General features: G+C 32.8%; 3 protein-coding genes and 1 non-coding gene across 5 annotated transcripts; 3 read left to right on the forward strand and 1 right to left on the reverse strand.

Moving 5' to 3' along the window:
* Positions 1-2,298: 2,298 nt before the first annotated feature.
* LOC118348414 (ATP-dependent DNA helicase pfh1-like) lies at positions 2,299-4,398 on the forward strand. Its single transcript, XM_035690025.1, has one exon. The coding sequence runs from the start codon at positions 2,299-2,301 to the stop codon at positions 4,396-4,398; it is 2,100 nt and encodes a 699-aa protein (XP_035545918.1).
* Positions 4,399-10,273: 5,875 nt separating this feature from the next.
* Positions 10,274-10,345, forward strand: TRNAE-UUC. The gene has a single exon. It is a non-coding gene; the product is annotated as a tRNA-Glu (tRNA).
* An 88-nt stretch (positions 10,346-10,433) lies between these two features.
* LOC108989901 (SAGA-associated factor 11-like) lies at positions 10,434-12,869 on the forward strand. 2 transcript variants are annotated; one of them, XM_018963666.2, is made up of 4 exons: positions 10,434-10,607; positions 11,206-11,281; positions 11,973-12,284; positions 12,422-12,869. In XM_018963666.2, exons 2-4 carry the CDS (start codon positions 11,240-11,242, stop codon positions 12,602-12,604), a joined length of 537 nt encoding a protein of 178 aa, XP_018819211.1. In that variant the 5' UTR covers positions 10,434-10,607; positions 11,206-11,239; the 3' UTR covers positions 12,605-12,869. The 2 variants fall into 2 exon arrangements, with proteins under 2 accessions (XP_018819211.1, XP_018819212.1); XM_018963667.2 differs by having other exon boundaries at positions 10,486-10,607; positions 11,247-11,281; positions 12,422-12,843.
* A 589-nt stretch (positions 12,870-13,458) lies between these two features.
* Positions 13,459-15,717, reverse strand: LOC108989850 (BAG family molecular chaperone regulator 4-like). Its single transcript, XM_018963610.2, has 4 exons — positions 15,387-15,717; positions 14,678-14,934; positions 14,451-14,597; positions 13,459-13,951 (listed from the first exon to the last, which is right to left on the reverse strand). The coding sequence occupies exons 1-4, from the start codon at positions 15,577-15,579 to the stop codon at positions 13,754-13,756; spliced, it is 795 nt and encodes a 264-aa protein (XP_018819155.1). The 5' UTR covers positions 15,580-15,717; the 3' UTR covers positions 13,459-13,753.
* Between the last annotated feature and the right edge of the window lie 251 nt (positions 15,718-15,968).

A 15,968-nucleotide genomic window follows, 5' to 3' on the forward strand; every position in this document is an offset into this window, starting at 1 on the left:
CTTTAGAAGAAAGAGAACATATACGACAAAAAAAGAAAGAAAAACATCTACAACAAAGGAATTTTACGAATGATACTACTCAACATGAAGAACAATTTTTCTCCCAACCAATCGTTGAGGACGAAACAAATGTGTTGGGAGATCATATAGAATCCGTACACAATAATGAAGAAGTCAGGCCATATTGTACAAAAAGACAACACACTTTTCGTGCCGAAGCTGGAACCAGTGATATATCCTCCGTTGAACAATTGGATTATAATTCTAATATTGGTAGTTCTGGAGCACTCTATCAGGAAATAAACACAGTTGAAATTACATCAACAAAATTTCTATTTCGGGGTAAGAAAGATATATAAAATTAAATCGTATTTCTTTTCCTTCTTTTCCTTTCTTTTCCTTCTTTTCCTTCTTTACCTCATTTTTATGATTCATTTTTCCTCCATAGGAAATCAACATCAACAATCAGCTGGTCATAGAAAAATATTACAAACAGTGCCATTTGAGGCAACTCTCTTACCATCAGTACCATTCTGTAGATTTTGTGAAGCAAAAAGATTTCAACATGAAACAAAAGGTTTTTGTTGTGCCGATGGAACAATCTCTTTAACTACAAATGATGTTCCAGAACAACTTTACCATTTGTTTACTTCCAACACAGTTGAATCAACCAACTTTCTTACGTATCTTCGCACATACAATAACAAATTTGCTTTCACATCATTTGGAGTTAAATTTGATAGAGATTTGTGTAGAAGGAACAAAGGTATTTACACATTTCGAGCTCAAGGTCAAATTTATCATTACATTAATGACTTAATTCCTTTGGATGGACATCCTTCATATCTACAATTATATTTTTATGATACCGAACATGAATTGGACAATCGTGTTTATGACATTGGAAGATTGGATTCATCAACTGTTGCTCAACTTATGGATATTCTTCATGTTAATCCATACTCAACATTCTTTCGAACTCTTGGAGATCTGCCCAATTTGGAAAATCACAAAATTCATATCAGATCAGATGTGGGTTTGGATCAGCGTGTTTTTAACACTCCGTCAGCTTCTCAAGTAGCAGTTATTTGGATTGAAGATGATGATTCAGAACATTTGAGAGGACGAAATATTGTGGTATTCAATCATGCAGGTGGAAGTCATATAGTCCAATACTATTTTGGCTGTTATGATCCACTGCAGTATCCATTGTTATTTCCTTTTGGTGATACTGGTTGGCACCAAGGAATATTAAGAATAAAGAAAGGTGATAGACTACCACAACAAGTAACAAGAGCATCAGTCGACCCTCAACAATCAGTATCAGCAGAACAACTGCTTATAAAGGAACAAGAAGGTTAAAATAATTATTCTTCTTTTAACTTTTAATTGTTCTAATATAACAATGTTATATTTCTAATTTATTAAATTTATTATCTTACAGTGCTGAAAAAAAATAGAAAACAACAGGTTGTCTCATGTCGCGAGTACTACTGCTACAAACTTCAAATTAGGAAAAATACAAAATCTATTTTACTATTCTCGGGCCGTTTACTGCAGTAGTTTGTTGTTGATATGTACGTAAAAATTGAGACGTCAAGATTGGATTATTTTCGTAATAAACAACAAGAGATTCGATCTGAAGTATATCAAGGAATAGTTGACAGTCTATCAATTGGACAAAGCAATGCTTCTAAAGTTGGTAAACGCATCATTCTGCCTTCCTCTTTTATTGGAGGTCCAAGAGATATGCGTAAAAGATATATGGAAGCAATGGCTTTAGTCCAACGCTTTGGAAAACCGGACATCTTTTTAACCATGACATGCAACCCAAGTTGGAAAGAAATCTTAGATGAATTAGGTCCACAAGAAGAAGCACAAAATCGTCCTGATTTGATTGCACGTATCTTTAGAGCAAAATTAGAAGAACTGAAGAATGAATTATTCAAACGGGAGATATTTGGAAAAGTTTCAGCATATGTATACGTCATCGAACATCAAAAAAGAGGACTACCACATGCACATTTCTTGATCATACTACAAAGAGATTGGAAAATCTATACTCCATAATCTTTTAATGAAATCGTATCAGCAGAAATACCTGACAGAGAAAGAAATCTACATTTGCACAAGACAGTAAAAAGACATATGATGCATGGCCCCTGTGGAGTACTGAATCCGAACAATATGTGTATGAAAGCAAATGGCAGTTGTAAAAACCACTTTCCAAAAGGTTTTGTACCTAACACAACCGTTGGAATCGATTGTTTCCCACAGTACAAACGTTGTGATAATGGAATGACTGTCAAAGTCAGAGGTAAAGATTTAGATAACCGTTGGGTTGTTCCACATAATCCATATCTCCTCGCAAAATTTGATTGTCACTTGAATGTAGAAATTTGCTCAACAATCAAAGCAGTCAAATACCTTTATAAGTACATTTATAAAGGTCATGATCATGTTGCTTTCAACTTGATTCCTGGACAAAACATCCAAGATATAGATGAAATCCAACAATTTCAATCAGCCAGATGGATTGCTCCACCAGAAGCTATGTGGAGAATATATGGTTTTATTCTTAATGAAATGTATCCATCAGTTTACAGTTTACATCTACATCTTGAAGATCAACATCTGGTAGCTTTTCATGCACATGACAACCTTAACAATGTTCTGAGATCCGATTTTACGGCAAAATCAATGTTGACTGAATTCTTTTCAACAAATCAAACTAATGAAAATGCACGAAAACTACTGTACAAAGAATTTCCTGAAGCTTTTGTTTGGAACCAACAACACAAAATATGGACTCCAAGAAAGAAGAAAACTGTTATAGGCCGCATTGTTACAGCAAGTCCATTCGAAGGTGAAAGGTATTACTTACGGATATTGTTAAATCATATAAGAGGCCCTTTATCATTTGACCACATCAAAACAGTTGGCAATGTCACTGCACCAACCTTTCGTGAAGCAGCTACATTACATGGTTTGTTACAAAGAGATACCAGTTTGCAAGATTGTATACAAGAGGCTTCCTTATACCAAATACCACACAGTTTAAGACGGCTATTTGCAACAATTTTAGTATACTGTAATCCAACAAATCCTAGAGAACTTTGGGAATATTTTGAACAAGATATGTCAAGTGATTTCCAAACAAGTGTTGCAACATCAGCAGATATTAGGACAAAAGTCTTACGAAGCATCTCTTCTACACTTGAATCGATGGGAAAAGACATAAACATGTTTCATTTAACAGAACATGATGTCTCTTTTGATCAGAACGAAACTGAAGCTAGAGAAATAAATGATGAATTTGCAGTTTCGATACCAGAAGAAGATCTTATGGCTTCGATGAGTCTTAATTCTGAACAACAACACGCATATGAATCAATTTTGCAGAAAGTCCTTCTAAATGAATCTGCTGCATTTTTCATTGATGGTCCGGACGGAACAAGGAAAACATTCTTATATAAAGCACTTCTCGCTACAGTAAGATCAAGAAACTTAATTGCTCTTACAACTGCATCGTCTGGTGTTGCTGCATCTATTTTACCTGGAGGTCGAACAGCCCATTCACGCTTCAAAATTCCATTAGATCTTGACAAAAATAGTACTTGTTGTGTAAGCAAACAAAGTGCTCTTGCCAAATTGTTACGTCTTGCAAAGCTAATCATATGGGATGAAGCACCTATGTCTAGAAAAGAATGTATGCAAGCATTGGATAAAATGTTACGAGACATAACTGATTCAAGATTACCATTTGGTGGAAAAATTATCGTATTCGGTGGAGATTTTCGTCAAGTCTTACCTGTGATTCGGAAAGGCACAAGACAAGAAGAAGTTAATGCCAGTTTAGCATCGTCATATTTGTGGTCTACTTTAACTAAGATTAGGTTGAGTGAGAATATGCGAGCAAGATTCGATCCAAACTTCTCAAATTATTTACTTCAGGTCGGAAATGGAACAACACCAATCACAATTGAGAATAAGATCAAAATTCCCAATGAAATGCTCATTCCTTACAGAAATGATGTGGAGTTTTTAGATGATCTAATCGATGCAGACTTCCAAGATATTGGCAGCTATTCAGAAAATTTATCCGAAATGACAAATCGAGCTATCTTGACACCAAAGAACAACTCTGTCGATGAGATAAATACAATACTTATTCAAAGATTTCCTGGTACAGTTACACAATACTATAGCTTCGATGAAACGATTGATACATCAGAACAAGGAATCATGGAGGATTTTTTAAATACATTGACACCAAATGGACTTCCACCTCATGAGCTGTTATTAAAAAAAAATTGTCCCAACATGTTACTCAGAAATGTCAATCCTTCAGAAGGTTTATGCAATGGAACACGTCTTATTTGTCGCAACTTTGAATGAAATATCATTGATGCTGAAATTGCAGTTGGTCACCACACCGGAAAAAAAGTTTTCATACCAAGAATTCCTTTCTTGCCAAATGCAGATGACAATAGTGGTTTTCCATTCAAAAGAACACAATTTCCTATCAGATTAAGTTTTGCAATGACAATAAATAAAGCACAAGGACAGACATTAGATTTTGTTGGTGTATACTTGCCTCAACCTGTATTTTGTCATGGCCAACTTTATGTAGCACTATCAAGAGCCAAGACTTCTGCTTCAGTAAAAGTTCTTATAAGACCAGTATCAACTCAAGATTCTGAAGAAGCTGAAACAAATAATATTGTTTATAAAGAATTACTAACACTAGCATATCCATCATAAACTTCTGTAAGTAATCAAATTTCAATATATACCTCTCAATTAAATACAATTTGTTTTTCCATTATGTAATTTTCAGAACTTCCTGTTTTTCTATTATTGAAATTGTCTTATTTAAATTCAATTGTTTAAACTAATATTTTTTTTCTCTTCATTTATAAGTAGGCTTCAACATGCGGACTATCTATACATCAATCAAAGACATTACTCCAAGTACAAGAAATTGGAGCATCAAGATGATTGTGTCAGACAAATCTCCCAAACGTACTGCACAACATTCACCGACAAAATATCAAAATCTGACATTGATAGACCCTGAGGTAACACATTGATATCATTATCATTCTTGCAAAAATATACTTAATATTTATATTATATTCCTTCACATGATATATCCAAAATAAATATGTTTTCCCCTTACAACATAGATTCATTCTAACTATATTCTCAGATTAAATCTTATATATATTTAATAAATACTATTTTACAATCAATAGAATAGAAATAACTATTCATTTATACAATATTATGCAGGGCAACCGACTACAAGCAACAATTTTCGGCAAAGATATAGACCTACGTAATGACATGTTGCACATCTTCCGGTCTTACTACATCAGTAATGCTTATGTTAAGCCTTTAGATCCCAGGCATAGAATTGAAGCGCATGAATACCAGTGGATCTTAAATTCAAGAACAATCATCGAAAACATTCAAGATAACGAAGTGGAATTACAACCACCAGAATATGATATTATCCCATTCACCAATCTGCATGAGTACAAAGACACTGGAACTGAAATAGGTAAATATCACATCGATATATTTAACGTACATCTTGATATTCTTATTCAGTTTTCACAATTTTTTTTTTTAACATAATTGGACAGCTATTCTGGCGATCGCAATATACATGAAACCTCCTAGAGAAATTACCTCAAAACATGGGCCAACAAAAATTCAAGAAATATATGTTATCGACCAGAGGTAAAAAAGATTTCTCAACTATATATGTGATATTAATAAATTCTTTAATTAACTTATTTTCAATACTATTTCATCATGCTACACTTTTAAATATTTTCTCCTAAAATTTACAGCCTAATGCCCATATGGTTGACTATGTGGAGTCGATTTGTGGATGGTGAATGCCGAACAATCTCTGATATTATTGAAGCTAAGCCAACTCTACTCGCAACACGTATAAAAGTTGGTTCATACAATGGTATATCACACAACTTATAATATCAACATTTATTAAAAATAGAATGTTATTATCTACTAACAAATATCTTTTCTTTATAATATAGGTCTCTCTCTTTCGTCTCAACCAACAAGTGTATTTACCTTAAATCCTATCATCCCTGCTGCAACTCCATTATGTCAATGGTAATTCTTTCTTACTTTATTATATACATATACAATTTGTACCTACTATATCTTTTCCTCAATTATTTCTCTCATTCATTTTAAATTATTCTAAAAATATTTAGGACAATGCTAAACCATGCACTGCTTGAAGAAATCGTCGAAAAAAATCTACATCATACAACGGCATCAGCATCAGCATCGACATCAAATGTTGACATGAAAGACATAATTAAGCTTGATGATCTTGCTGGTTTTCTTAAATCATTACAGCCGATGACGGTACATTTCTAACCTTATCTTAAGACTACATATTATTTACAACCACTAAAAATATATATCTGTTGCAAAATTAATGCAGAAAGCAAAATTTTGGATTAAAGCAACTATTTGTGTGGTTGATCTCCATCAAATATTCTTCTACATGTCCTGCATTGGATGTAAAAAGGGGACTGAATATGAACAAAATGAAAAATTTCAATGTTATCATTGCAAATACATGAGTAATGCACAACCACGGTATACATCTTATATTCATATTTTACGTCGTAAATGTTCCTTTAATCAATTTTATATTATATTTAAATTATTGCTTAATCATTCAGACTAAAAAATATAGTTTGTTTATATAGCTGTCGAGCTTACATCGAAGTTGACGATGGTAATGGACGACTAGGAGCTGTCATGTTCGGTAAAATCGCAGAAGAAGCTCTAGGTTGCACAGCAATCGAACTAATGGAACATACAGGAGAGGTAACCAACTTATTCAAATTCCAATTTATATTTTAAAAACATTTAATTTTAGATATTCAAATAGGAAGTTATTAAAAATATATTTTACATTAAATTTATTCACCATACAGGAACATTTACCGTATATCCAAAATATTGCAAAATTATGTTCAACAAAAAAATGGATCATACAATTGGGTGCAAATTTAGATCAACTCCAAAAACAACGTCACAAAAACTTCAACGTTCTCTCCATAAATGCTGCGAATGAGGAGAACAATGCTGTGAATGAGGAGAACACACCACTTTGAATCCATTATGTAATATTCAGTTGTTTCAGACTTTACTTTTAGTACCAAAAGAAACAATTATGTAATATTTAGTCGTTTCAGACTTTACTTTATGTAATATTTAGTTGTTTCAGACTTTACTTTTAGTACCAAAAAAACAATTATGTAATATTCACTTTCCTGACTTGCTTAAACATATAGTCTGTTTAAATCTATTATCAGAGACTTTAAACAATTATAATTTGCTTAAACAATTAATTATGTTATCTTCATAGACCTTATCATTAATTTCTCTTCTTCTACACTAGATGTTTACATTTTAGAATAATCTAACACAGGGCAAACGTGCATCGCACGTAGATCCACTGCTAGTATATATATATATATATATATAGCATCAATCCATCCATCCATTCACGTGATTTGCAGCAGCTTGCTTATTTAAAACAAGGAGGCTCACGGGGCAATGCATTAAATGAGAGAAGCAATAGGCCAGGTGTTTAGTTTTTTTTTTTTGAGCAATATCTGTCTATACTTAAAAATTACTATAATATTTCTGCCTATACCTAAAAGTTGTTATAATATTATTGTTTATTACTGTTTATCATAAACAGTAAATCTAAATCATTTTTTTTTTCCGTGTGAATGCCAATGTGCGACATAATACCACAATCGTGCGTAAGAAATGAGAGAGAGGAAGAAAGAAAAAGTGAAAAAAATATTAATTTTTTAGTTTTAAATGATCAATAAAGAAGCTGTTTCTTTTTTCTTCGTATGTTTTTTTCGCATATCCTATTACTGTTTATTATATCATACACTAAAAATTAACTTTAATTTATAAAATACTAATTTTTTATCATTAAATAAATGATGAAATTTTACTGTACATTTTTAAGAAAAAAAAACTATCTAATTAATTTAAATTTTTAATATAATTTAAATTTCATAATAAATGATGAACATAAATAAATAATAATTTTATTCTTATACATTAAACTATTTTAATATTTGAAATTACACTTTATTTTTTTCTTCAATTTGACAGATGTGGCAAACGTGCTTTTTTTATCAATTAGAAAATCTTTCGCCATACAGGATTTTATACAAGTACCACTAATTTCAAAATAATCAAGCCATTTATAAAATACTAATATTTCATCATTAAATAAATAATAAAATTTTGTTAAATATTTTTAAAAAAGTATAACTATATAAATAATTAGAGTTTTAACATAATTTAAATATGATAATATTATTAATTAACTAAAGAGAACTGCTACAACTAATAAAAAAGTAACCTGAAAATATGTCATGAATGTGTATTTCATTTTTTTATTTTTCTTTTCTTTTTTTCATGTATTTTTTTAATCATCATAAACATTTTTAAAAAAATAAAAAATTTACAACATCATTGGGTCAGGAGGAAATTGACAATTTATCTCTTCTCAAACAAAATTATTGAGTTCGAGGAAGAGATTAATAGATTCTTAAGTTTTCAGAAACTTTTATATATTTTTTAAAATATTATTTAAATATAAAATATTTTTTAATTTGTTAATCTAATCATTACAATTTTCTTAAATATAAATTTTTTAAATTTTAAAACAAAAACTACATTAAAAAATTATATTCCAATAATATTTTAACTTTTATAATATTTTTATTTTAACTTTTTTTTCTCTCATTTTCTAAAATCAAATAAAACATCTTAATTCAAATAATTTTATATATTACTATTCACAAACCATGTCACTACTATTAATACATCGATTCAAATCATATCTAAGGATATTATGTCTACGTGTGTTATTTTTTAAAGGACGAGGCTGCTGCTGATACATTAAAATTTTTAAGATTTAAATCCAATCCTTCATTTTACCACTTCTCATTTTTTTTTTTCGGTTGGATTGCTTCGATTTATGCAATGAAGTACTATCACTATTACAAAAATTCTCCATATCTCTTTTCACTTGTTAGGTATAGAAATTGAGTTCATAAAAAATTCTCTATATATTACTTATTTTACTTATGATTATGTTTTTTTTTTTTTTAAATCTAAAACATATTTATATTTTATAAAATAAGTTATTTTTCAACCGAGCAAATGTGTCTCGCACATTACCCAACCGCTAGTGTGTATATATATATATATATATATATATATATATATATATATATATAATATAGGTCATGATTGTTTGGAGACTTATTAGACAAGGATGTATCTGCACGGGATGTATAAAGTAATCATGGGATGTGATATATATGGTTTGGGATAACAAGAGATGGGAATGGTGGGGCATTTCAGGTGATGCAGAAGCCAGAAGGGACTGGTAGTGCGGCAGAAGATCCATGATGAACAAGATAAGGTCACGACGTACATGCAGGCGCCTGATGGACATGGCCGGGAGGTTCGGTTAACAAAATGGAAAAAGCTCCTTTGCGTTCGAGGTGTACCACTCAAATATACATAAATTTTTTTATTTAATAATTAAAAAAATAATTTTAAATTTATTGATATATTTTTTTTTATTTTTTAAAAATATTTAAATATATTAAAAATATATAAAAAAAATTAAAAAAAAAAACTAGCGTTCATTAATTAAGAAGCGTACTATACAAACGTACATATCGATTTGATAATAAAATTATATATATATATAAATTATTCTATTTATAAATTAATATATAAAATATAACATTCATATTATAAGATTTAATTTTTAAAATTTTTCTTTCGAATCAAATGAAGTAAGTGTTTTATTAGGTATGTGATCCAACTGATTTGTAAATAATGTATTCTGGATAGACTAAGGCCTCGTTTGTTTTCGGAGATGAGATGAGATGAGATGAGATTAAAGTTAAAAAATTAAATAAAATATTGTTAGAGTATATTTTTTAATATTATTTTTGTTTTGAGATTTGAAAAAGTTGAATTGTTTATTTTATTTTGTATTGAAAGTTAAAAAAATTTTAATAATTAGATAAGATGAGATGAGATGTTTTTTCAAAACAAACGAGACCTAATTTGAACGAGAGAATTAAAAAATGTACACAAATGATGATGGAATAAAACATTTTCTCTATATATAAATAAGTAGTGGTTTTCACTTCAACAAGATTCCGTTGTCGTCCAGCGGTTAGGATATCTGGCTTTCACCCAGGAGACCCGGGTTCGATTCCCGGCAACGGAATTATTTTTTTTCATGTTTCTATTGTTAAGGCGATATTCTTGGCGTTACGAAAAGCATCTTCGAGTCGTCCTTTCTCGCCTTCGTAACTTAATAACACGTTGTCTTTGTTAAGGCCACTTTCTGGGCCTCAACAAACACATGTCGCCCAGCACAAATTCCCCATCCAAATTCCCAAGAATCCCAACCCGACCTCGCCCTTCTCGTTCCACAGTACAGACGGCAAAGCGAGCTAGCTCTCTCTCCGCGCTTCAATAGATTCTTGGTGAGCTCTCTCTCTCTCTCTCTCTCTCTGATACAAAAGCAACTACTTTTCTGGATCTGCAAAATCATTTTGTAGTGTTTATGCTAGTATCAATATTACATGTTAACGCGTATTTGGTTTCATTAAGATTGTTACGATGCAAACGATTTTCCCTTTTTTAGGTGATAATCTTCTAAATTTATTCCTACCGCTTTCCCTTTCATTCAAATTTCCCAGTTTTTTTTCTTGGGGGGAAGTTGATAGAGGGATCTTTTATTTTTGCTTGTGACCAATTATTTATTAAATTATCAAATGGGTTTATATAGTGATTGTTACAGGAATTCCTTGAAATAGATAAACTTTGCATATATGTGCAACTTTTGGAGAAGATTTTAAAAGGAGGAGATTTTTTTTATTGTTATTATTTTTTTTTTATAAGTATCAAAAGAAGGAAATCTAATATAAAAACTTGTGTATCAATATCAATCATGAAAAACTATTGAAGGATGTTTGCATCTTAATCATGAGATTCTGGATTGCTCGAACAATTCATCATTTCCTTGTAAGACAGTTGAATCTCTGCTACTTACATTCATGTCAAAATGAATTTTTTGGTTAGCCGGCGTCACACTGGACTTGCAATTCTGCTCTTCATGTCAGGGTTTAACGAGGATAATATGGGTTCTCATGCTCAGGTATCCCTTCTCATTTATAGAAACACAATTTTTGTTTTGTGGCTTAATTGTTGAGCAATGGAAGATAAGATGAAAACCTCCAAAATATTAGTTTCAGATCAGATTGATTCTTCTTGCACATAATAAGATTAAAGACCTTGAGTTTTCTGAGTTAAGACCTATCTTAGGCTGAAAGCAGGGCTAAACAAAACGGAAGATATTGCAATACCTCTGTATGCCAAGCACGTTGGAAGAAAGGGTGTGTTTGTGGCCCTGGGGTGTTCAGAGCATCACTATCTCCTTTGAAAGATAATTTTTCTTTTTTGTTCATGTAGGTCATCAGGTTTTTTTTGCGTTTGAGTCTTTTTGCTTATTTTCCCTTCTTTTGTTGCGATCTTTTGGTTTTTCTAAAAGGAATTAAATATATCAGATGAGTCATTCTATAAACTGACATTATCTTTTCTTGGTTTGACTGCACAACAAAATGTTGCAGATTGGTTTGATTCAATAATTGAAAGTAAAGATAGTTCCGACTCTTGCTTGATTTCTTATTATGATAAATTTTAGAAACTATGACCAAAAGTAAAGATAGTTCAGGCTCTTGCTTGATTTCTATATTACAATAAAATTTAGAAACTTGTTCGCTTCTGTAGAAATCTTTCTGTGTGATGTTTGTCACATTTCCTTGCTCTTTCTTGCTTTTTGCTTGCAGCTTTCATCTCAGTTTTTTGGGGATCTCCTGGATTCCATTATTGTTGATGTGGCATCTGAGTGTCATCGAATAGCAAGGTTGGGCCTTGATCGTAATTTGGAAGAAGAGGAAGAAGAACTGAGACTGTCAGCACAAGCCCGGGTAAGGGTAGCTGATCCTAGTAATAGTGGTGAAGCTAATAGCAAGTATGTGGTTGACATATTTGGACAAACCCATCCTCCTGTAGCGAATGAAATATTTGATTGCATGAATTGTGGTCGATCTATCATGGCTGGAAGATTTGCTCCTCATCTTGAGAAGTGCATGGGGAAGGTGATCCTTTGTCCCCTTGATTTGGTTGTCACAGTTATCTCAGCTAACTGTAAACACTATTACGTAAAAACCCATGCAAGGCCTTCTTCATGAGTTCCTGTTTTCCTTAATGGTTTCACTTCTGTACTCCACTGCAGGGTAGAAAGGCTCGACTCAAGGTAACAAGAAGTAGCACGGCTGTCCAGAACCGGTATTCACAAGGCAGCCCTGTTTCCACATACTCTCCTTATTCAAATTCCACCAGCACAAGCCGGTTATCAAATGGAACATCCAGTGGTGCAGGTGAAGAGTACTCAAATGGCACATTTCAAGAGCCATGAAACGGATGAACTTGTCAGGCTAACTTCAGGAGGATAAAGGCAAATGACATGATTTTTTTCTGGGCATGTCTTCTTGAAGTATAGTGAGTTCATGTTCAATATTATATGCTTGGTCCTCAACCCTCAATGGTGAATGGCTTGTGTACCAATATTCTTGATCAGGTCCCACTGGATGATTTTTGTTTGAATGCCAGCAAGAGCAAGAAAGGCAAATGAAAAATCTTATTTTGATATGAAAATGGTTTGTATTGAGATATTTTCTTTACATCTTTTAAGTCCATTTTCCCTATCTCCGCCCATCTCAACCCCCAGTATAAATGAAATACCACTGAAAGGTTTTTGCCCTGCACGAAGTTTTCATGAACCCCCTGAATCTATCTTATTTAAGTTGGCAGCTATAGCTTTTGGAAGAAAGAAGCATAGAGTTGAAATTTGAAACTGCAAAGCACATTAAAAACACTGTCCCAAGTGGGTTGGTGGACTCTGAAGCTTTGGTGAAGGAGCATAAAATTGCAGCAATCCCCAAGGATAATGCTAGGGTGCACACCAAATATGCACACTAGTGCAAATGATTTTCTTTTTCTTTTTCTTTTAAACATTTTTTAAACATCCTTAACGATTAAAAAAATTAAAAAATATATAAATTCATTAAATAGTCACTTTTTTAACTATTAAAAAGATAAAAAATAGAAAATAAAAATATATGAGTGAGCACATTTGAGAGTCATATTAGCATTTTTCAATCCTTAATATGACATATTTCACCAACATGATGAACTGGTGATTTTCATTCTTATATGCATGAATACAATAATAGATATTGAGTAGGAAAAGAAAGGCAAATATTACTAACTGACATTAGAAACTCGTGTATCATGTCTAGTTTTTAGCTCCCTCACAGACTATAAAGCCGTGTTGTTCCAATATAAATGAGTACTCAATTACACGAACTACAACAGACTTAATCGGTGTGAGTGTTAATGCACAAGAGAAGGCAAGCACATAAGAATAGAAAAGCACCTTAATCTTTCATTTCAAACCATGCTTACACACCCAAAGTTGTACAAATATAAATGGGTTCCGGCTTCTATGAAGATGGTCTTCCAGCATTGAATATAAAAACCCATAAAACTTCAGTCAAACATCCATTTAGTCGAACACTTCCCAGTCCTGAGTTATTTTGGTAGAGGATTGCAGTGGGGTTGGGGCATGCAGGCTTCCCAATCCCGACTCAAACGTCTCCCATTTGGTATTCACTGACGCCACATCCTTACTGTTGCTAAAGGGATTGGAGTTTTGTGCCTTGAGCTTGTCGAGCATGTCTACAAAGCTCTGGACTCGACGAACCTGTGCAACAAATAAACAATGTCAAGTTCGCCATCTTGTCAGACATATTGTTTGCTATATGTATCATCTTTTCTCTTCTTTTTTCTCTCTAATAAACTTGATTATCACCCCCACAAGAAGCTCAGGAGATCAGACATAAATGGCTGTCTGTTCCAGCTCCCAATTCAGAAAACCTCAATCGTTTTACATATATTCAGGACAGATACTTTATAGGCAATCTCTTGCTCATCTTCTGTTTTAAGCACAGAACCATAACAAGGTCTAATAAATATCATCCCCCTAAACCGTGTTTGGCTTGAGCAGAGAAGCCATAAGACTCTTATTTGAAACAATCCGAATCGAAGTAGGTTTTCATAATATATCAAACTTCCATAACACTACCCAACAACAATGATCCCTTCAATCAGGACACAAGTTCAAAACCAGCATTCTGAATTTCTGACTCACCAAACAACACAAAATATTTAATGTCACAGTGTTAATAGGAATAATGGCATACCTCAATCCGTCTCTGCACTTTTGCTTCTCCATCAGCCTCAATAGAATCCAATTTAAGTAACTGCATCATGAGCAACTCCGTCAAGACAACAAATTCCTTATCCATGATCTTGCCGCCACTGCGAACGGTTGCCTCCAAAGCAATAATCTAAGAAAAACATTAACAAACACTAAAATAAGTCTTTATGATGATGATGATATAGGAGCATTCAGATAATGGGCGCCAACCTTCTCTGAAAGCCTCTCAACCTCTGCTCTCACTTTGGCAACTGCCTCATAGGCCTTTAGTATAAATTGGTTTCTCTGCATCTCCTCGAGCTTCTTCTCTTTGCTAGCCGGGTCCTCCAACAGTATAACTTTGGATGTATCTTTTACACCTGCCATTTCCAAGCATTCCTCATCCTCCTTTTCTTTCCCTCGAAACAGCAATCTTTGCTCCTTAGGCTCCAGACCAGTCTCATGGGAAAGAACCATTTTCAAATCCCCTTTTCAGTGAACATAAACAGAGATTAAGCATCAGATACAGGATTGAATTATGATAATCCCAACAAACCAATTAATGAAGCAAAATTCTAAAGTCCTAATGAATATCAAATAATAGGTTTAAGAGAGAAGGGAAAATAAATGACAAATAAAGCAAACAGAAACAAGATTACTAAATCTCAAGGGGCCAACTTCGAGAAGCAATTGCCTATTGAATTATAGAGGTCAATGCTGAACTCATGGTCTTCATGGAGAAAGATCAAGTTCGAATTCCTTCTAAACTTGCTGAAATGCAGGACAAAAAATTATAAGACTTGCTTTTATGGCAATGACCCAAAGACCAAAAGGTGAAAGTGAAATGCACCAAACTAGGAAAGGGGCGCAAATACTCACAAAATTGACACAAATAGAGTAAAACAAAAGGAACCCAGAAAGTCTGTATGTTGATGATTACCGAAAGTGGACTGGGCGGGGACAGTGATATCATGATGATAAGAACCATGGGAGACTTTGATCTTGATCATAGGCCCAGAAGAGGCATCCCCAACATCTCTCTTTTGAACAAGCATGCCACCCGGCCTGAGCTCCCAACCAATCTCTCTATTAAAGCCATCATTCACTCTACGCTTTGAAGTTGAGCTTTTCATAGTCACCAAAATTGGTTGAAATTCATGGAATATAGAATGGGGGTAAGGGTAAAAGGTGGAGTTGGTAGACACGGGTCAGAGAGCAAGCGGTTTGAGTAAGCAAAACTAAAAGAAACTTTAAGATAGGGACCTCCTAATAAGAGCTAGTGGTTGGTCGGTTACAGCTTATAAAAGTTGGTGCGAGGAGTTGAGGGAATTTCATAGTTCTTCTTGGTATTTATTTATTTATTATTAATTGTAAAATTTTTACTTTGAATTTTGATGCTTTTACAAGTTATGAGTTCAATTTTAAAGAGAAATGTTTTAGCCACGAAAAAATTACATAAAAATAAATTTATAAACTGTTGTGTTTTAATGTGATATGTCAGATTATAAAATTATTTTTATTA

The sequence above is a fragment of the Juglans regia genome, chromosome 5 (assembly GCF_001411555.2).
Source record: "Juglans regia cultivar Chandler chromosome 5, Walnut 2.0, whole genome shotgun sequence".
Lineage (NCBI taxonomy): Eukaryota > Viridiplantae > Streptophyta > Magnoliopsida > Fagales > Juglandaceae > Juglans > Juglans regia.